Below are 22577 nucleotides of genomic sequence, written 5' to 3'. Positions count from 1 at the left end.
GGCAACATCTTAGAACTGTGGCTAAAGACATGCCTTAAAGGTATCCTAGGACTTTGGCCTCAAAGAGAGTTATACCTGATTCATTCCTGGTAATGGAGAATAAAAAGACAGCTTGGCAGGGTGTTTTCCAGTATTTGCTAGCGAGCACAATGAATACAGCCATACCATATTTAATTGCACCTTACTCTACCATGCTTTGCAATATTGCTTTTTAAAAAATATTAAACTTGTGGCAGTCTTATGTCAAGCATGCCTATCAGAGCTATTTTTCTAACAGCATTTTCTCACCTCGTGGCTCTGCATCACATTTTGGTACTTCTCACAATATTTCAAATTTTTGCCATGGTGATCTGTGATCAATGATCTTTGACGTTACTATTTATTTGGCAGGGTGCCAAGAACCACACCCACATAAGTTGGTGAACTTGACTGATAAATGTGCGTGTTCAGACTGTTCCACCAACCGGCTATTCCCTCACCTCTCTCCCTCTCCTCGGGGCCTCCCTATTTCCTGAGACACAGATTGAAATTGAGCCAATTAATATTGAAATATTAATTGAGTTAATTAACAACCCTACAATGGCCTCTAAGTGTTCAAGTGAAAGAAAGAGTTAGTTGTACATTTCTCACTTTAAATCAAAAGCTAGAAATTATTAAGCTAGGTGAGGAAGGCATGTTGTTGAAAGCCAAGACAGGCTGACAACCAGGCCTCTTGCACCAGTTGGCTAAGCTGTGAACGCAAAGGAGTTCTTGAAGGAAACAGAAAATTCACTGCAGTGAACACACAAATAATAAGGAAGTGAAATAACCGGGTGCCTGGATGGTTCAGTCCATCAACAGAGTCTGCTTCTCCCTCTCCCTTTGCCCCTCCCCCCAGTTCAGGCTCTCTTTCTTCTCGCTTGCTTGGTCTCTTGAGTAAATAAATCTTAAAAAAAAAAAAGGGTGAGACAATCTTATTGCTGATATGGAGAAAGTTTCAGGGGTCTGGATAGATGATCAAACTAGCCACAACATTCCCTTAAGACAAAGCCTAAGCCACAGCAAGGCCCTGACTCTCTTCAATTCTGTGAAGTCTGAGAGAAGTGGGGAAGCTGCAGAAGAAAAATGTGAAGCTAGCAGAGGGTTGGTTCATAAGGTTTAAGGAAAGAAATCATTTCCAAAACATATAAGTGAAAGGTAAAGCATCTTTAAAAAAATTTTATTTATTTGAGAGAGAGAGAGTGTGTTATGTGTGCATGCACGGGGGCAGGGAGCTGGGGGTACAGGGAAAGAAAGTCTTAAGCAGACTCCTTACTGAGTGAGAGCCGAAGTGGGGCTTGATCTCACGACCCTGAGATCAGGACTTGAGCTGAAATCAAGAGTTGCATGCTTAACCAACTGTGCCACTCAGGTGTCCCTTAAGGTGAAACACTTTTAAGGATATATAATTTTTAATTTTTTTTTATGAGAGAGAGAGAATGTGTGCAATGGGTGGGGGGGGGGGCACAGGGAGGGAGAGAATCTCAAGCAAACCCCATGCCCAGTGCAGAGCATGATACGGGGCTCGATCTCACAACCCTGAGATCATGACCTGAGCCAAAATTAAGAGATGGACACTCAGCTGACTGACCTACCCAGCACCCTTAAGTGAAGTACTTTTGTAGAAGCTACAGCAAGTTATCCAGAAGATAATTAATGGAGGTGGCTACATTAAAAAACAGATTTTCAATGTAGACAAAGCAGCTTTATATTAGAAGATGCCATCTGAGACTTTCATAGCTAGGGAGGAGAAGCGCTTTTGTTAGGTACTATCACAGCTGGTGACTCTAAGTTAAAGCCAATGCTCAGTGACCACTTCCAAAATCCTAGGGCCTTTAAGAATTATGCTAAATCTACTTTACCTGTGCTCTATCAATGGAACAACAAACCCTGGGTGACAGTACATTTTTCTGCAATATGGTTTACTAAGTATTTAGCCTACCATTGAGACCTTCTGTTCAGAAGAAACAGATTATTTTCAAAACATTACTGTTCATGGACAATGCACCTGGGTCACTCAATACATCGGATGGAGACATACAACGAGATTAATGTTGTTTTTATGCTTACTAAGATAATATCCATTCTGCAGCCTATGGATCAGTGAGTAATTTTGACTTTCAAGTCTTATTATTTAAGAAATGTATCACTTTGACAGCACATACACTAAAATTGGAACTATACAGAGAAGATTAGCATGGCCTCTGCAAAAGGATGACATGCAAATTCGTGAAGCCTTCTACAGTTTTTCTAAGTCAGGAATAAAAGGCACAGCATAAGTATAGTCATTGATACTATAATAGGCTTGTATGGTAACAGATGGCAGCTACACTTGTGATGAGTATAAGCATAATGTATAAACTTGTTGAATCACTATGTTGTATACCTGAAACTAATATAACACTGTTTGTAAACTACACTCAAATAAAAAAAAAAATACACTGCATAAAGCTGTAGCTTCCATTGATAGTAATTCCTCTGATGGATGTGGCAAAGTAAATTGATAAAATTCTGGAAAGGATTCACCATTTTAAGTGTCATTTAAAAGCATGCCTGATTCAAGGTGTCTGGCTGACTCAGTGGAAAGAGCAAGTGACTCTTGATCGCGAGGTTGTGAGTTTGAGTCCCATGTTGGGTGTAGAAATTACCTAAATAAATAAAACTACTTAACCAACTAAAGAGCGTTCCTGATTCATGGGAAGAAGTCCATATACCAACATTAACAGAAGTTTGGAAGAAATAGATTCCAACCCTCACGGATGACTTTGAGGAGTTCAGGACTTCAGTGGAGGAAGTAACCGCAAATGTGATAGAAATAGCCAGAGAACTAGATTTGGAAGTGGAGACTTAAGATGGAACTGAATTGTTGCCATCTCATGATAAAAATTTATAGATGAGGAGTTGCTTCTTATGGATGAGCAAAGAAAACGGTTTCTTTTTTTTTTTTTTTAAGATTTTATTTATTTATTCATGAGAGACACAGAGAGAGAGAGAGAGAGAGAGAGAGGCAGAGGGAGAAGCAGGCTCCATGCAGGGAGCCCGACATGGGACTCGATCCTGGGACTTCAGGACCATGCCCGGGGCCAAAGGCAGGCGCTAAACCACTGAGCCACCCAGGGTGGCTCAAACCAAGAAAACGGTTTCTTGAGATGGAATCTACTCCTGGTGAAGAAGCTGTGAAGATTGTGGAAATGACATCAAAGGCATTAGAATATTACATCAACTTAGTTGATAAAGCAGCAGCAGGGTTTGGGAGGATGGCTTCCAATTTTGAAAGAAGTTCTGTTATGGGTAAAATGCTATCAAATACATCACATGGGACACCTGGGTGGCTCAGCGGTTGAGTGTCTGTCTTCGGCTCAGGGCATGATCCTGGAGTCCCAGGATCAAGTCTTGTGTCAGGTTACCTACGGGAAGCCTGCTTCTCCCTCTGTCTGTGTCTCTGCCTCTCTCTCTCTGTCTCTCATGAATAAAGAAATAAAATCTTAAAAAAAAATAACATCACATGCTACAGAGAAATCATTCATGAAAGGAAAAGTCAATCAACGAGGTAAATTTCATTGTCTTATTTTAAGACATTTCCATAGACACCCCAACCTTCAGCAACCAACACCCTGATCAGTCAGGGGCCATGAATGTCAAAGTAAGAGCCTCCACTAGGAAAAATCTACCATTCTCTGAATGCTCAGATGAAAGCTACCAGTTTTTAGCTAGCAATAAAGTATTTTTAAATTAAGGTACGTACATTGTTGGGCACCTGAATGGCTCAGTTGATTGAGCATCTACCTTTGGCTCGGGTCATGATCCCAGATTTCTAGGATCAAACCTTGCGTCGGACTCCCTGCTTCTCCCTCTCTCTGCCTGCTGCTCTCCCTGCTAATGCACACACACTCTCTCTCTGTTGCTGTCAAATAAATAAACAAAAATCTATAAAAAAAGATATGTACTTTTTTTTTTAGATATAATGCTATTACACATTTAATAGATTCTAGTGTAAACATAACTTTTATATCCACTGGGAAAACAAAATAGTCACTTGACCCATTTTATGATGATATTCACTCTATTGTGGCCGTCTGGAACCTAATCTATCATACCCTTGAGGTATGCCTGTAAATTCTCTCTTATATCAGGCTAACCCACTAATACATGTATAGATGTGAGCATGTGTAATGTTGTGAATGGTGAGTTTGTGTGTGGGTGGGTGGGTGTGACACGGGTGAGGAGGTAAGAGTAATGGGACTCATGACTAAAAGCAATACCCAACACATGTTCAAACATACCAGAGTTAACTCCTAGAATATAAGGGTATTTCGAATGAGGCAGAACAGTTCTGGCATCTATACTGAGAACTATATAATGATCTCATATTTTAAAGTTGTGCCTCAGGAATCAATTTAATGAGTAAAAAATGTGGGCTATTACTATTTGAGTCACTTTTATTTAGTATAAACACAGTTTTTAAGAGATGGAGGGGCGCCTGAGTGGCTCAGTCAGCTCAGGTCATGATCTCAGGGTAAGCTCCCTGCTGGGCGGGGAATCCACCTCTCCCTCTCCCTTGGGCCCTCCTCCCACTTGCATGTGTGCATGCGCCTGCTCTCCAATATACAAATAAAATCTTTAAAAACAAATAAATAAATGAGATGGAAATGTTTCACATGCATGGACTCCACCACCTTTACAGAGAAATCGACACTCTGACACTCTCAATCTTGTGGCAATTTTAAGTTTTTACCACGTAACACTACAGGTGTTTTAACTAATGAAGGATCACTTATAAGAATAACCTTCTGTTCGATGCAGCTTTTTTTTTTTTTAAAGATTAAGCCTTTAATCCACTTCATAAGTCATATATGACTCAGGAAAGTTTGAATTTCCCAACACTCTAACACCCACAAATAATTCCATGACTCTAATCCTTTATTTTCCTGAACATGATTCACAAAGAAGCTCTGCATCCACTTGTAGTCAACCCAGTGCTACTTCACTTTATCATAAAAACAATTCCCAAACTGAAGGAAGACTTCCTCTTTAAGAAGGTCTGCTACAGCTGTTAGGGTATCAACATGGCATACATTCTGACCCCAGTCTGGCTCCATCTCCTTGCCATAATCACTTTCTCCCTTCCCTCCTGTGACTGCCCCATCCTCCAACCATGCTGAGCTTTAATCCTTTTCTAAACACTGCATGCCTCTTTACAAACTGCTCTTGATTTTTCTAGAAAGCCCATCGTTCCACTTCATTCTTATCCATTCTTCACAACTCAATTCAAATATCAACAGCTCTGTGAAAGCTTTACTGTGTCCCTAGTCCCACCTAGAGCCTTTCTGAATTTCTTCCTCTATTCTCCTATAGCATTCCTGCCCTCCTTCCCTCTCTCTTCCTCCATCCTTCCTTCTTTCCTTCCAACTCAACCACAAAACACTTCTTAAAGCCTGTGGAAATGTGGCTTGGGAGATGGGGTTCAGGAAGAGTAGTTGCCCCTGGCCCCACTATCACCTGAACCTGTTCTCCTGAATTGAGTCTTTTTAACAACTTTAGACAATGTTGAAATGATGTAAATATAAATGGAAAATGCACAAGGAAGCAGCGTATAATATCATTGGTTAGAATATGAGATGATAGAGGAAAATAAAAACTGGCACTTTATGTGTGTGATCTTTTAGCAACCAGCATCCCTGCCAACTAACAATGCGGCCCTGACCCAGGCTGGTTCCCAGATAGTATATATATTAATAGGGCTACCCCTTAGAGGGCCAAACCAACGTGAGGTGATGAATGGAAAGCTCCTCTCCTGGGTGTTGTTAGATGCTCAGGAAACACAAATTCCCCTGCTTTGCAGAGATTTAAGTGTTATGAAAGCAGTGCTTTTGGACTATGCCTCTTGTGTGGGTATGTATTCCTAGAGACCACCTGAAGGGATCTACCTAGAAGCGTCTTAGCTAAGGCAATAAAGCCTTGAACTGGGCCGTTAAAAATGGAAATGGAAATAAAGATACAGTTGAAAGATACTTGAAGAATCAAAGAACTAAAGACGTCGGTAATTAAGAGAATATGGAAGATCTTTTATGCTCTGTGCTGCTCTAGGTCAAGAACTTGACTGGTAATCATACTAGAGATCCAATCTCTCTCCACAGGCTCCATCTACTAATCTCAGAGCACAACACTCTTTTGTTCTCTGAATTCTCATAACCTAGCACTTGATGATGTATCTTATTTTCTTTTTCACTCATCCTAGACCTTCCTATAGACCGTTCCATTTTCTATCTCTGCAGTGCTGGGTACACTGGAGGAGCCTCATACTCATTTATTTGCCAAACCACCAGTCCCCCACAAATACAAAAACCATAGTTTCAGAAAAATAGATCTGGAATGTAATTTGGTAATTAATTTTGGTAATTTCTCCCCCCCCCCCGACTTGGTAATTTCTTAGACCTTTTTCATCAGTCTGATTTAGACCAGATATTGACTCTCTTTCATGCCAATGTCTTGGTTTTCACCTGCATTAATAACTGACCAGTTATTAAAAACTCTTTTCTTTTGGAAAGAAAGATCCATTGTTTAATACTTTATTTCATTATGTAGGTTTACAATTTTACCTACCTACTCTGTAGGAATGTTTCATATACATGAAAGGACTCTTCTTTATATGTGAGACTTTCACTAGACATAAAAAAAAAAAGTAGATTATAAAAACAGAGGCTGGATAGGTTTGAAATGGGAGAGAATGCAGGGCAAAGGAGAACACAGGGTGTGGTTCCAGAGCCAGAACTCTCAGGAGGTGGCCTGGGGAGCTGAAATGCCATGGGGCACACCTCAGGAAGGAAGAGAAATGGACACCACTGACACAGGCATCAGGCGTAGATACTATCTTGAGGGCTTACTTTCCTCATTATAGGAAATACCTCTGACTCCCTTCTTTTGCACAGAACAAAATTTCAAGAAGTATTCATTTTTATGAATTCTGGTCTCTAGAACGGCAACTTTGGGAATCATCAAGAATATATTTTTTACCCTTTAGATTTCTTCACCCCAAGTGTTCCTTCTATCCTTTGAAATAGGATTAATCATTTATTTTTAAAATTTGCCCTGTCCATTAAAACAATAACCCAAAATAGCAGTTCATACTTCTTTTTTTTATTTTTTTTTATTTTTTTTTTGTTTTTTTAGCAGTTCATACTTCTTCTAGAACCTGAGCAACAAAAGAACTTGGCAAAAAGTACAGGGTTTATATTTCATTTCTTCCTTCCTTAATCCTTTTATTCTCTCACCATGGATTTATACAGTGCCTATTATAGGCCTGCCTCTGTTTTAGGGTACTGAGAATAAAAAGATGATTAGACACTCACAAGAAGTTCAAAGTCTAGAGGGAAAGAAGTGAGAAATGAATAGCCACAATGTATTATTCTGGCAAAGACACCCACACAGTGCATCTATCTGGGGCACCTAGATTGTGAGGGGAGTGATCAGGAAATAGGCAGTATCTGAGCTACCTCCAGAATCATGAGTAGCTGGGCAATGACAGAGCTACTGGGGGGGGGGAAGAGATAGAGACAGATGGATATAGATATAGAGAGATGGAAAAAAGGAAGGTAAGGGAGAAGGAAGGGAGAAAGGAAATACACAAATGCATATCCATTAAGTGAAGAGGTTCCAAGTGGTTTCTTTGCATAGGGGGTGCGTGTGGAATGGTGATGAGAAAGAGGGGGAGGAGAGTGGGGCTGGAGTGATAAGCAGAGGTGGAAACATGGGTTAGGCCATGTGTGCCATGCTAGAAAGCATGAAAACTTGGTGGAATTATGGAAAGGTTACAATCGAGACAGAGAATAATCATATTTGGGAAGATCATTCTAATGCTCAGAGAACAGTTCTTTTTTTTTTTTTAATTTATTTATTATTATTTTTTTTTCAGAGAACAGTTCTGAGTGGAGCAAGACCAGAGGGGGCAGAGAGATGCATGCAATGGAGATGGATAGGAAGGTAAAAATGTAAGGGCCATTAAGGAGGTTGAAACATGGTGATAGGCCTGTGGAGGGCTGAAGATAAGCATGACCTCCAGGTTTGTACGGGGCAGGACTTCAGTTTGAGGAGACAGGAGTAGACAGTAGGGGGGAGCTTATACTTTTAGATTTTGATACACTGGGTTTGGGATGCCCTGGAGGTTGCTAGAAATACATGCAAGATGTTGATGGCATTCAGGATAGAGGACAGTTCTGAAGAAAAAACTTGGAGAATCACAAGGATTCGAGTGTCGCAGATGGGCCTCTTCGGGAGACCACCCAGACTCGGGAGAGAAGAGCTACCAAAGACGACTGCTCTGGGCCTGCAGACAAGCTGCACACGGGGAAGTCTAAGACACAGCTTGAGAAGCAAGTGGAAAACCGGAAGAGGCCCTAGAAACTGAGGGGAGAGAGAAGTTCACACGCAGTGCTGTCAGATGCTGCCCAAGGGCTCAGTAACATAAGGACTGAACGCGTGTCTGCTTTGGATGTAGCAAAAAGGTGGTCACTGGTGCATTTGTGAGGACAATGCTTCAGTGAAATGGTGGGGATGGAAGCCAAAGTGCAGCAGAGTTGATGAGAGACTGGGAAGTGACAGGGTGCCTCCAGAAGCATGGAGGCACAGAACGGGGGAAGAGAAGAACACCAATTATCGGAGGATGTGTCTTGAGAGTTCTGTGACTGCCAAAATCGCGTTGCGAAAATTGTGCCAAGCACAAATCCTAGAATATAGCAGCCCTTTACTAAATTTTTTTTTTTTGCCCTTTACTAAATTTTTAAACATCCATTTGAAGGCCCTGATTAGCTTTTTCCTCCATAAATAATGACCTCATACATCTTCTTCTTTGTAAGTATGTTCACAGTGACAAAGATCTACATTCTATAAGAAATGTTAGAAGTCTCATGCTCAGTTTTGTTTTATAAAAAATGTCCCCTGGGGTGCCTGGATGTCTCAGTTGGTTAAACTTCCAACTCGGCTCAGGTCATGATCTTAGGGTTGTGATCCTAATCAGGCTTTGTGCTCACCAGAAATCAGCTTGAGATTCTCTCTCTCCCTCTGCCCCTACCCTTCCCTCACTTCATCCCCGCATGCTCTCTCTCTCTCTCTAAAATGAATAAACAAATCCTTTTTTTAAAAAAAGTCCTGCTTCAAGATGAGTCCTAACATCTTTTATCACCAGTGCCTGCCCAGTCAATGAATATACTGTGCAATTTCACTTGTAGGGATGATGAGAGGTAAAAGCTTCCATTAAGCAACCTTAGAAATAAAACAAAAATAATGCATTTAATGTTTTACCATAATGATATTACATCACTATTTCAGGAATTATTGATTTAATAATCAATTTTTCAACCTTTCTTTTTAGTAACTTCCTCAGTTCATGAAATGTGTACTCCAGCATTAAACCTAAATATTAAAAAAACAAACAAACAAAAAAACCCAAAAAACAAAAAAAACAAACAAAAAACCCCCTGAATATTACTTAGGTTCCAAAGACCGGAGTGGTCAAGCTAGACAGTCAACATGAGGGGAAAAGAATGACTTTTGAAAATTTGGTTACTTTAATTATTGGGTATTGCCCAAAAAAATACCCTCCAATCACTGCTGCTAGAATAAAAAAATAAAAGCATCAGGCATCAAAGGAAGGAAAGAGACCCCTAGAAAATTAAGCTGCCTTTGCTTACTTAGCCCTCCAGCTCTCCACCTTTTTTGCGACAGTAGTTATCAAAACAGTACGTGAAGTTCACTCTTAGCACCAGCAATGAGCATATTTCCCCTTCCCTTATTTTGAAGAATGTTTGAGAAAATGCATGTAATTACCGATTTCTTGGTTTACTCTGGAATTAGCTCTCGCTCAGAGCAGATCTGCACATGGCCAAGGGGTGGTCATCCCTTCAGCCAGCAACTAATTTGGAACAGACGGACTAAATGTCATATTTCCCTACAAAGCTGCCATAGGAACAGGTTAGCTTGGCCCCTGTCCCTGAGGTAAATAGGCTAATCTGTCAATTAGGCAGCTGCCTGAAAAGTCATTATTCTAATCACTTATCTCTGGAAGCCTTTCTTTGCAGCCCCAGAAGTGCCAGCTCACACACTAAAGGGCTGTGGGAACAGAATGTGCTGGCACGGACTGTCCCGCAGACCTAGAGAAGACTCACCCGAGCTGGGCGTCGGTCAAAGTGCTTCTCTCCATGAGCACGTTGCCACTTCCACATGCTGCCACTTGGCCAACGGTCATGTGCATCCTCCTGCCGCCCGCATCCACGGTGACACTGGGCCCGGCTTCCCTCACCGTGCGGGCGCTGTGGAAGGAGCTCTGATGCCAGGAATGAGAGGCCCTGTTCTGACCGGCAGCCTGCAGGGGCACCAGTGACCGGATCTGCCCCGAGGCAGGCCCCAGCGTCAGACAGTTCTCCTTCTCCAAGAGGTTCCCCGTGCTGTGACTCGTCCCGGGCCTGGGGTACGTGAGCACCGCTGGGTTGGCAGGGGCACTGTCAAAAACGGTGTCATTCACAGAGCCGTACCGGTACTGTCTGTGGTAAGTGTCATAGTGGCGATGTCGGCTCATGGCCCCGGAGTGAGTGAAACCAACGATTTCTGAGCGAGCATATCTGGGTGGCAGAAGAAGGGTAGACCTCCTGCTGTCTTGGTGCCGCAGAGTGTGCCCGGCCTGGCTTCTCTGGCCGTGCTGGTAATCACCGTGTGAGTAATGAATCCTCTCAGGGCTGCTGTCTGGAGAAATCTCGAGTCTCCTCAGAGGCTGCCTCAAGGATCTTTCTTCCACTGACTTCTGCGAGCTGTACTGTGCAGTTCCTCGCCCCCAGCGGCTTTCATAAGTGGCAGTGGTGCCTGTCTGCAGAGAAAGAAGGTTGAAATGAGGCATAAATCAGTTTTCATCTTTGTTAAAGACCAAGGACTCCAGGCCTATTACATAAGGTGCCCATTTCTCTGAATCACATGAAGAAGTTGGCCCCTTTTCTTAAAAAAAAAAAAAAAAAAAAAAAAAAAGAAGAAGAAGAAGAAGAAGAGGGACTAGTTATTTGTACTAGGATTTGATACTGCTTAAAGTCCCCAGTTTTTTTCCTGGTCTCCACACAAAAATCAACAAAAATCAATCTTCACATAATTGATCTAGGAAATGGCAATATTTGGGAAAGGTAAACATTAAAAAAAAAAAAAAAATCTATGGAAGGGCACCTGGCTGGCTTAGTCCCGTGGTGCATGTGACTCTTGATCTCAGGGTCATGAGTTCAAGACCCATGTTAGACATAGAGCTTACTTAAAAAAATTAAAATAAAAAAGTTAAGATCCACACAATTAAAAAACTATGGGAGTTTAAAAATGTTTTCACGGCAATCTGATAACTACAGTTATTCTCTTTAATATCCTACCTTTAGCATGTCATAAGTTTTAGTACCAGGCGAACGCCCACCGGTAAAATCATTTTCAACCAAGTGTAGGTTATAGACATACTCAGGAACACTGCTGGTTCGGTGAAGATTTCCTGCAATCAAGCATACAGTAAAATAAAGTGGGCCAAACAGTAAAGACTATATAACAACCGTGTATTTTAAATTTAAGTAATTAAGACCAATAATAAGTATTAGGTTTATATTAGTGTTTTTAAGTGCTGGCTTAACATCACCCTGGGGTGTGGGAAAGGACCAAAGGTTATCACAACATTCTTCGTGAGATTTCAAAATAAAAGTTGAATTAAGAATAAAAATATATTAAAAAAGAATAAAAATATACTTTTAAAAATTAATTTTTGGAGGGGGGTAAGAGAAAGGAAGAATGACGAGAGAAGATTTTCACAAAGATCCAAAAATGCTTGTTATAACCCTGAGGAATTTAGGGGTCACTTATTGGCTTAGGTGGTCCCTACCATAAACATTCTGTTTCTGAAGTTGGAGGAGGAGAGAGCTCCATTTCCGGGGTGAGAATTCAGAAGCTTCCTAAGAAGGATGTAGGTGTAGGCATAAATATAATGATGACAAACAGAAGAATGACTCAACACCAGTAGATAAGACAGCTTGTAAAAACAGTAAGGTAGGTCAGTGTGGTCAAAGAAAACATCAGCTTGAAAGGGGCCAAGCCTGGGGGTGAGGTATTTGGCACTGAGAGTTAGGCAGGAAAGGAAACCATTCTCTGCACTACAGATGAGTGCTTTTGTGGAATTAGCAGGATGGCTCTTAGTCTGGTGGTCTAATCCAGCCCACTCCCTTACAAACACTGAGTAGGAGGCAGCCCTTCCCCTGCTCAGCTCTGCGGGGTCTGCAGCTCTTAATGGATGCATGCCTCCAAAAACACTGCTTTTTGAGGAGGGGGGTGGTAAAAGACAGAGTGGTAACCCTCTTCTACTCCCTTTATCCTTCGCTCAGCTTTCTATTTGTTCTTCTTTTCTAATCTCCCATTGTTTTACAAAACAAACAACTAATCAAAATAATCACAGAGCTCTATCTCAAACCTAAGTAATTTCCAATTCCCTGATTTTAACCAAAATTTCTTTTTCCTTTAAATATCAGAGGAAAAAATACTCAATGAACTCTCCCAGGTTTCTGACTTGCGAAGGATGTGGAGGATAAAACAACACAGGCAGTCCCCTTCCCAACACAATTGGAACATACCAACATACTCTCCCAGCAAGGTTGTTATAGAGTCAAAATTTCAAAAGCTAATAATATTCACATTTTTAAAAATAGAACCACATATTTTGAGGGGGAGGGGGCATGGAGATGGTTGTTGCCAGAGAACTAAAAAGTATGAATCCATCCCAAATTACGTTTGTACATGTGTCTTGTTTCCTGGAGCCAAACAACCTGGTTGGTAAACAGTGTCAGGCCTCAGAGTCCTGGGGGTGGCAGGTTTGTAACTGTCACCTTTCTATAGATCGAGGAAGTTGAGGTAAGCCAGGCATCTTGTTTCTAGAGGCCTGATTTCTCCATAAGGACAGGCAAAAGGGAAGGTAGCCCCTTAATTTTTAATCTCAATGACAGAGAACGTCTGGAACATCCACACTGAATGAGGGAAAGGAATTCTTTCCAACGCCAGAGCAAAGGCTGCAATGCCTTAAGGACTCAAATCTCCATGCCTGCGTGGGGCTCCTGCCCAGCTTGCCAAGGCCCCAACTCTGCCCTCAGTGATCCTTCTGTCACCTTGAATCCCCACCCCAGGCTATTGGAAAAGCAGGGCAGCAGGCCACACCTGCTGGTGGGGAAAAGGAGGCTAGCTGGGCAGGTCCTGGCTCTAATGCTGAAGGGCCTGGGGTCTAGGGTGCTTTCAGCACTGGGGATGTAGAAATCAAATTTATGGTCTCTCAAAAAAGTCATTTCAAAATTTTAAATTATCTGAAAATTAAATATATGAGTCAGGGACAATCTAGAATGGGAAAATACTAATGACATATGTGGATGACTAATCTAGAACTATTAATTCTGGTGATACAGGAGATGATATAAGGAAGGATGCAATTTAAAAGACCCATGAAAATGTCTTTCCTGCCCCCTCTAGCTCATCATCACCTGCAGCATTAAGTAGTACCCTTGCTCTACTTCCAGGAGCAGACTGACATTCAGGAACAGTTAGTAGGGGACTAAGTCCGTTTTCCAGCTGAGATTCCTGCAAGGGTTTTTTTTTTTTTTTTATGTGTTAAGAATCTTTGGAAAAGATCCAGTGAAACAATGTATCCTATCAAAATAGCTAATCAGTGAGATTTATAATCAGGCCTACTGAAGTAAAATATTTAACTCACATTGTTGCTGGGGGCTATCAGACTTTTTAAAGCAACTTATATGAACTCCTTATATCTCAATATTACTTCTTTAAGACTCAAATTATTTTATATGTTTCTTTCCCATATTCTGTGATGCAGAGCCAGCTCCTATCATCTCCTTTATAAAGAGGGAAACTTAATTACTTGCTTTAAATTGCAAAGCAATTTTGTATAATGTTTGAACTCCGGGTTCCTCATTTTCAGCAGTTTCTGCTGTTTCACTGCATTGTAGTTTTTCTGAAACAGCCATTTACCAAAGCTCTAGAGGGATGATCATCATAGGTTTTGATATGAAAACCAAAAGAAATCATTCTATTTCCTCTAGAATCTTCACCTGGGCAACTCCAAATACTCTGTAACTATTAATTCTTTATTTGCTGGCATTAAGTCCTTATAAGGAAGCTTCCTCCTCAGTTTTCAGATGAATGAACTGAGACCAGTTTACTGGTTCCCAAAATAACCACAACACAGTTTGGAAAAAGGAATAAAATAAGCTTGGATCTGTAAACCACAGACTCTCTTCCTGTGATAGAAAGGTTGTGATTCCTAATACTCAGCTTGCAGGTTTCTCTAGTAAAGAAAAAGCCAATCTCAAACAACAAGCAATGCAGTTTGATTTGCCTAGGCAGTCATGAGTTTGCCATTAGTAGAGTGGTTTAAAGATGAATTAACAGTGTATTCTAAGATTCTAAAGAAATTTTGAGCTGGGCAGAATTTTTGATAAAAAGATATGTATTAATTAGGATGGAAACTAACCTCTTTAAAGCAAATCTTCTGTTCAGAGGATAAAAATATATAACTACTAAACATATGTAATAACTCAGCCATGCCTTTTCTCCAAAACAGAAAAAAGAAAGCAAACAAAACCACAGCATACTCAAAAGTACATTCTGCTTTAAATAAACCAACATGAAAATTCAGATTTTCTAATATGGAAAACTAGGGTATTATTATATTTCAAAGAATTTGTTTCACAAAATGAGGCAGGTATCTTCCCTAAACAGAAGAAATCTGTAGACTTGGCCTGGAGCCTTCATTCCACTATTTTCTGTGTATCTAGACAAACCACTTAGATGGCTCAGTTTCCCATAATTCCAGGCACTAACAGAGTTGCTGAGAGACAAGTTACCTGAGACAGCATATATTCAAAAGTGTTTAAAATTGTAAAGCAACATGCAAAAATAATATACAGTTTTTAAGATAGAATTTGGGTTACAAAAATTTGTTTTTTACCCTTTCTCATGAAGTAATCTGTTCTAGAAAGAAGGATTAAAGTAGAGTGCATGCTTTAATTTACACTGTGTTGTATCTCAGAATTTTTATTCTGATAAATTTACCAGTGATCTTGAATTTAACGTTCTCTGGTTATTTGTGATTGACCCAGTCACTGAGGATCACAATGATATCATTGTGGTTTTCCAGCCATTCATTTCATTTGTACAGTGTGCAAATGTGCTTCTACTGTTTCCTAAAGAAGGTAATGATTTACAGGAACTTTTTCAAATTAGTATTAATTGGGCAACATTATCCTTACCTTTCCGTCTAAGAATGCCAGAGACATTATATGGAGTCCACTTTTTAAGGGAAATGAAGAAGGTAGTTATAGCACAACTTTAAACTCCACCTCCGCAAATTACAAACAATTCGGGTCAAAGCAATGGTAGAGCAGCGGTGAGGTAATGGGAGTTGGTTTTGATGGTGGAAGGATTCTAAACTGCTCAGAAGATTGCAGAGGTATAGACCTCACAAGATAATATAATTTTCTCTCTTTCCTGGTCTGAATGTGAATCTGAATGATAAGACTCCCTAAGCAGCTATTAGGAGGAAAATATCTTGGTTTCTGGTTATGTATGCCAGTATTGTCCAAAATAATGGATTACTGTTAGGGTTAAAAATAAGCTGACTTCCATAATCAGTTTTTTGTTTGTAAAAAAAAAACTGATTTTTTTGAGCAGGGTTTTGTGAGCAGCAAATTTAACCTAATTGGTTAAATTTAATACATTATAAAATCAAATTGACAAGCGTCTACTGTGACTCTCTTACCTCTATTTGAGTAGGTTTTAAAAAGCGACTACAGCTTCCCTTACGGTAAATACATGATTGAGAACTGCTAAACAAGCAAACAAAACCTTTAAAACCCTGCTTCTAATACCGTAGCATTTGCATTCAGAAAATCATCTTTTCTTTCAAGCTTCTAGTACTTTCTGACCATGGTTAAAAAATTGATTTGGTTCACCCTGGAGATAGAAGAAATTCCCATGAAAACAGGTATAGTTAAATGTATACATAGAAATCAGCAGGCATTCACTGCTGGCATTAGATTTAAATGCTACATTTAATTGAGCGGTCCGTCACAAGACGTTGCCTTCACAGTGTGGGCTGACAACAGTCTTTTGGGAGGAAGAGAGTCTGGAAGTCTAAGAGCTATCATCTTCTTCTATTTGGCCTTTCGGCACAACCTCTGGATAATAGCAGTTCTCTTTCTTCCATATACCTTACGAAGATTTAACTTCTTCCCTAAGTGTAAAATTGGTGGTGGTTGGGGTGGGGGGCATGTTATTACATGTGAGAAAGGGCATCCTGAAACTTACTGGAAGAAATTTGTACAGAAATTCATATTTAAATGACTCCTTAAAGTCATTCACTAACAAAAGTGGGAGTTTAAAACATGATACATTAGGACCCATCAAGACCCACCCAACAAGACTCCGGAATGGGTGAAGGATTTTCATTGCCTGTGTGGGCCTATGACACAGGGTTCATTTCCCTGGATTTACATTAAAAACAAAATACTTTTTATCTTCTGTTCTTACTTTGTAAGAAAAATGACCAGATATTTGTGGAAACCACAATTCTACAGCACGCATACAACTCAGGTTGAGTATACTTGCGCAGGCTGGAAAATGAACGGAATTTGGCTTAAAAACTATGGCAAAAAAAAAAAAAAAAAAAAAAACTATGGCAAAGATTTGTCTTCAAGTAGGTCAAAGTCTATTTAATGCTCTGCCTTATTGAAAAATTAACAAAAAGTATGTGGTGCTGCTTCTTGTGATCAGATAACACAACTTACACAATCAACTACGAGAAACATGATAGATTGGGTGTGTATGGCTGGAAAGTACTAGCTAGGACTTCCTCACAAAGTTGGTATTCTAGGAGTCAGCACTGGCAATATAGAGGTAAACACAGCTTCCAACGAAGGTGAACATGCCAGGGAAGAACAGCTCTCCTCACAGAATGGGCCACATGCTCCACGTACCACTGTGCAACTAGTCACACAATATACCAATCAGCCCCTGGAAGGCTTTATTTTTCAGAAGCCCTCTAAGCAGCTTGAGGTTCTCCTCTGATAGATCTGTTTATGGCATTTGGGGGGACAATCCACAAAGTGTTGCTCTAAATAACCACAAAAATACACATTAAAAAGGACCCTTACACACCCTTGGGTGTATATCGTGCATTTTGAATAGCTAGAGCATGTGATTTTAAGCACAGTGATGTGCTTAGTACACACTGATGAAGTACTAAGTTGATACATCCTGGAAGTTTCTAAATCTATTAATTCCTGTAACTTGTCTCCTTGCTTTGGCATTCCTGCCAATTCATTTGCTGTGATACCAGATAATGATCACTTTAGATCTTCAGTGACATTGTATCACATTATACTCACAATAGTACGAGTGGTCAAAAAGATGAATTTATGGAACTCACAAACTTAATTATTTTTCTTTTAAAAACTCACTACAGGCTTTTGTAACGAGTCTCAGGTCATCATATCCCCACTGCCTCTCACTTGCTTGGGCTAACCTCTTTCCTCCCAATTCATTCATAGCTTGCTGTCTCTTCTCCTTTAAAATCCTCCTTGCACCAAATCTTCCAAATGTATTTTCAGAAATCCCCTGCATTTTTCACTTCTCTCTCTAGATGGAACATCTTCTGTGACTTGCAAATATCAAGTCCTTAACTATTCAAGATCTCTCTCTAAGATAGTGTCTATCCAACGGCACAAGCAAACTGAGTTTTGAAGGGCGGGTAAGAGGTTAACCAGCCCAGGAGAAGGGAGGAATGGGGGTGGCAGGAATAGGAACACCAAGTAAGATAAGTCACACGTGTTTGTTTGGTGGGGTGTGGGGATAGTGGTGATAAGATGAAGTTTGAGAAGTTGCAGGCATCAACCCATGAAGAACTTGGAATGCCATGCTGAATGGGAATTTTACTCAGTAGAATAACTATGTAGATAACAACAAGGAACTGAAGGAATTTAAATTAAGAAGTGAAGCAGTGAGATTTTAGAAAGTTTCCTCTAGTACAGAGGTGGAAAATGAGTTGGAGTAAGGCCAGATTAAAACAGGAGAGTCTATCTTCTAGGTAAACTTTTACATCCTTACATAAAGAATCACATCTTTTACTACTGCTTCTAGCACAGTCCTGCATCAGCACTTGACGAGTTGTTAATTAGCCATATTTCCTTTTACATCTGAAATATCCTAGTTACACAAATTCAGTTTCCACTGAGTGCTTTAGGCTGACATCTGTCCTGTGGACCGCCACAGCGGAGCCACAACGTAAGGGTGGTAGTCACATGTGTGCTGGTGCTTGGTGTGGGTAGAAGGTGCTCAAACACTGTCCACTGTTTCTGTCATTCTGGAAATATAGGGAGGAAAAAACATTTCTTTCCCCCTAATGCAGGCAGAGTCTTTCTTCCTGAGTAAAAAGGCTATGTTCCATTTAGCAAGGTTGATTCTACATCTGGATGCTAAATCTTTATTGTCATTCTCTTATTTGTATGGCTTGGGTATTTATCTGTAATACTTTGGTGGTCTATAGAAAGTTCCCACTAATCTATCAAGAAAAGTTCCCATTTGTCTTCCTCCTTCAAAGACAAAAGGTAGCACAATACACTCATACTGATGTGGTCCTCCTTACCTCCAACCTATGGACGTGTTAGTGAGATGTAATATTAAGTGGGAATAATTTATGAAGCTTCGAGTGAGGAACGTTTTCTTCTGGAAATCAAGAGATTTCAGTACTTTGATCATGAGGCTTTCACCAATTAACAGTGTTAAGCCCTAAATCTGATTATTCCAAGAATATAAATATGTGGATTTTTCTAATGGTAATGGCAAGTCATGTTTTCAAACGCTCAAGGCTCTTTTCTTTGAAATACGCATTTCTATCTAAATCAACATATTGGGTTCCCTAACTCATTTTAAGCACTTAAGAACATAACTGTTTTTGTGTCCAATATCCAATCTCCACTAACGGCATTACACAGAAGAAACAAAATAGATTTTTAAGTATTCCTATTATAAGAGGCTCTGAAATTCTGTCATCCTTACAAGAAGTCAGGCAAGTGAGATGGTTCACTCTAATACCAAGATTTTCTCCTCATTTTTTAATCCCCACTTGCAACTTGGCCTTCGTCTGTTTACTGCTCCAGGAGGAGTATGGAACTCATGTCTTCATACATTTGTGTACATGCCAAAATATACCTGGGAGTCCAACATTTAGCTCAGAATGGTGTAATTTTATTTTATTTTTTTTTAAAGATTTTATTTATTTATGAGAGACACAGAGAGAGAGAGAGAGGCAGAGACATAGGCAGAGGGAGAAGCAGGCTCCATGCAGGGAACCTGATGCAGCACTTGATCCCGGGACTCCAGGATCACACCCTGGGCCGAAGGCAGGTGCTAAACCACTGAGCCACCCAGGGATCCCCCCCTCTTTTTAAAGATTTTATTTATAGAACTGTGTAATTTTAAATTCTTGAATATCATCTGAGATGGAACCAAATGATCTTTTATGGGACTTGTTCATCAAATCTGGTCTATAAATTCTAGAGGTTTTAGCAGCATTGTTATTATATTTCATTACTATCATAGATAAGGTTGCCAATAATATGCTTAGTCTCTTAGAAAAGAAAAAAATAAAGCTTTTATTGATCAGGCCAGAAATTCAATTTTAGTCTAAAATCAATGTTACCTACACTTGAAGATAATAATGCAAATATGTACATCCTTATTTTAATACATGAGAAAAAAGCTTTCAAGCCAATAATCAAAACAGCACTTTAGAAGAATGAGCCGACATGAACAACAAATACTTAGAATATCTAAGTCAAGTGAACTCCCCTCTGTTCCCATGATTGGAACCACTAGCATAGGGCATAGATAACCTTAAAGGAGCCTTTTAAAAATCCTAAATAACAGTCTTCTCTTGAAGGGAATGTCCTGCATTTTATCTGTGACACAGAGAGCAATGAATTTGCATAGTCAAAATCAAACATTGTTGTAGTTTCACTGATTCTGAAAGATCCCTACCACATTCTGACTCAAGACTTTTTTCCATAAAGGATACGTTTTCACTATTTCTAAGGGTGTGGGATATATTTTTTGTAATCGTATTTTGCTAACATCCTATTTCCTCTGATAAACTATAATCACAGGAATTTCTAAAAAACAAAACAACTAAACTAAAAGCCATCGCACACTTTTTTTTTCTACTCATTGCAATTGATCTGCTAGACACTAAACAAAAAGTGGTCCATGGGCTATATTAGGCAGACACAGAGGTTCATTAAATCAGGTGGCACTACTGACATACGACAGAGCAGCCTGGGCATGTATGTCTCTGCCACCCCACCATGGGACTCTTTTCTGCCCACCTCTCCTGATCCCTCCCACTTTCTGATTAACTAGCCACCTCACTCCCAGAATTGCTTCATTCTGGGAATTCCTTTTTGGCAAACAAATAATTCATACAGGATTTGAACAATCCCCCCCCCATACACACACCGCTCTCCCCAATAACACCCATTAATTGCCTTTTTACCTTCCTTAACCAATTTTCAGTCCTTTCTCCAGAATTTCCTCTGATCACAGATCTTGGCTAGGGAAACTTAGTAAATGACATGCTTCAAGTTCTTATGGTGGATTTCCCAAGTTGCAAAGTTTATTAGGTTACTATTCACTGTGTTTTACGAGGATTACATACAACAATTTAAAACAGGACTTTCTTCCTCTTCAAGCACCTGGGGAGAACTCGGTAATAAGTACGTAGTACTTTCAAAGTACGTATAATAAATAGGATATGGACACTTTAAATTTTTTCATTTGCTAATACTTGCAATTCTTAAGTCTTCTCTGTGACGTTCATAAAATGATTTTTCAAATTCCCTGCAATACACTCACTCGTTTCACAATGCTGCCACATACCTCTGACCAACCCCCACCCCGTCCCTCTAACCCATCCCTCCTCACACACACCTCCTCCCAAGGGTTATAGCGAACTTTAAAATATTCAGCACAGTTTAAAACAGCAACAAAGGTTAAAACGATTTACCAGGAAAACCACCCACCTATACACTGAGGCATTTAAGACCCTTGCAGGGTATTTATCAATAAATCAGCCTCATTTATCACATCTCTGTTTTCAACAGATTAGCCACTGCCTCAATCTTGCAGGTATGTCAACAATTCAGAATTCTCCAGGGCTCTGGAACTAACAGCAGTTAACACGGGGGTCCTTTCTTCCCAGACTTTCTTGTGTTGATACAGGATTCTTTTCAGACCAGCACTATTGCAGCAATTGCTTGTCTGTTTCAGCTTTCGAGACAGGATAGTAATACGGAAATAATAATAATAATAATAATAATAATAATAAACAATACAACCATCACAAGCTCCCAGGCCTTTTCAAAGAACTTTAATTAACATACACAAACCACCCTCCACAATTGTTCCGTGGCATGTTAATGTTAAATTCCTTTGAAGCCGATTTCCTTTTTAAGTCTCAGAAAGCTGGGGCTTTAGAATAAGTAGGTGTTGTTATTTGCCTTATCTCTCTGCCTGACTTGTACTTCTGTGTAGGCTGCTGAGTGTATTTCAGCTTGTAGGGAAGCTCCTGTTGCAATCAAAATATTTCAAACACTTTGTTCCTTAGTAGGCAGAACCATTCAAGTAGTTGCCCCAAGCATCAGAGCAGAAGCACCATGACATGATTTCTACCACCTTAATTCTGTGAACTATGAAATATTCCCCTGCTCTCTCCTAGAATACTCTTCCTCCAACCACCAACCTCTGGCCAGTCCTGCCGAATTTCTGAGATCTAAAATCCCAATTCCTCTAAGAAGCTTTTCAAAATTCCCTTCAGCTAGCAGTCCAACTCATACGTCCAAACTCTGTAATGTGTTAGCTGTTCTTCTTTTGGGTTGCTTACTATTTTGTATTGGATGAGACTTTTTTTTTAATTTTTTTTTTATTTATTTATGATAGAGAGAGAGAGAGAGAGAGAGAGGCAGAGACATAGGCAGAGGGAGAAGCAGGCTCCATGCACCAGGAGCCTGACGTGGGATTCGATCCCGGGTCTCCAGCATCACGCCCTGCCAAAGGCAGGCGCTAAACTGCTGCACCACCCAGGGATCCCACTTTTTTTTTTTTTTAGAGGGAAGTTTCCTTCTTTAGACTTTAAACTTCTTGCCTGAAAGCAAGTACACAGTCTTTGTTTAATTCAGCACCTGCACAGTGCCCTGCATGAAGAACAGACTCATTTGATAGTTCTTGAATTCGCCAAGCAATATGAATTGACCACGGGGTAGGGAGGGCAGATCATGTGTGGGTTAGGGACAAAGCAGCCAATAAATGTTGAGAGACTGATGCATTCTTCATGTGTGAAATGGAGCTTCATATCTATCTTACGCAATTGTTGTAAGGATTTTTTTTTTAATTTTTATTTATTTATGATAGTCACAGAGAGAGAGAGAGAGAGGCAGAGACACAGGCAGAGG

General features: G+C 40.1%; 1 protein-coding gene and 1 non-coding gene across 4 annotated transcripts in view; one reads left to right on the top strand and one right to left on the bottom strand.

Annotated features, from left to right (window-relative positions):
• PKP2 (plakophilin 2) overlaps positions 1–22577 on the bottom strand; it is an 87903-nt gene that overhangs the window by 62556 nt on the left and 2770 nt on the right. For 2 of the 3 annotated variants that reach the window (XM_072798394.1, XM_072798396.1), the window contains exons 2-3: positions 11412–11524; positions 10179–10873 (exon numbers count right to left, since the gene is read on the bottom strand). In XM_072798394.1, coding sequence (XP_072654495.1) covers positions 10179–10873; positions 11412–11524 — 808 coding nt within the window. Of the gene's footprint in view, positions 1–10178; positions 10874–11411; positions 11525–11905; positions 12008–22577 lie in introns of those variants that run through there. The other variant, XM_072798395.1, reaches the window with a different exon arrangement.
• LOC140617764 (U6 spliceosomal RNA) lies at positions 2162–2267 on the top strand. Its single transcript, XR_012017932.1, has one exon. It is a non-coding gene; the product is annotated as a U6 spliceosomal RNA (small nuclear RNA).

The sequence above is a fragment of the Canis lupus genome, chromosome 25 (genome assembly GCF_048164855.1).
Source record: "Canis lupus baileyi chromosome 25, mCanLup2.hap1, whole genome shotgun sequence".
In the NCBI taxonomy this organism is placed as follows: Eukaryota; Metazoa; Chordata; class Mammalia; order Carnivora; family Canidae; genus Canis; species Canis lupus.
This window is presented reverse-complemented; position numbering and strand designations above follow the sequence as displayed.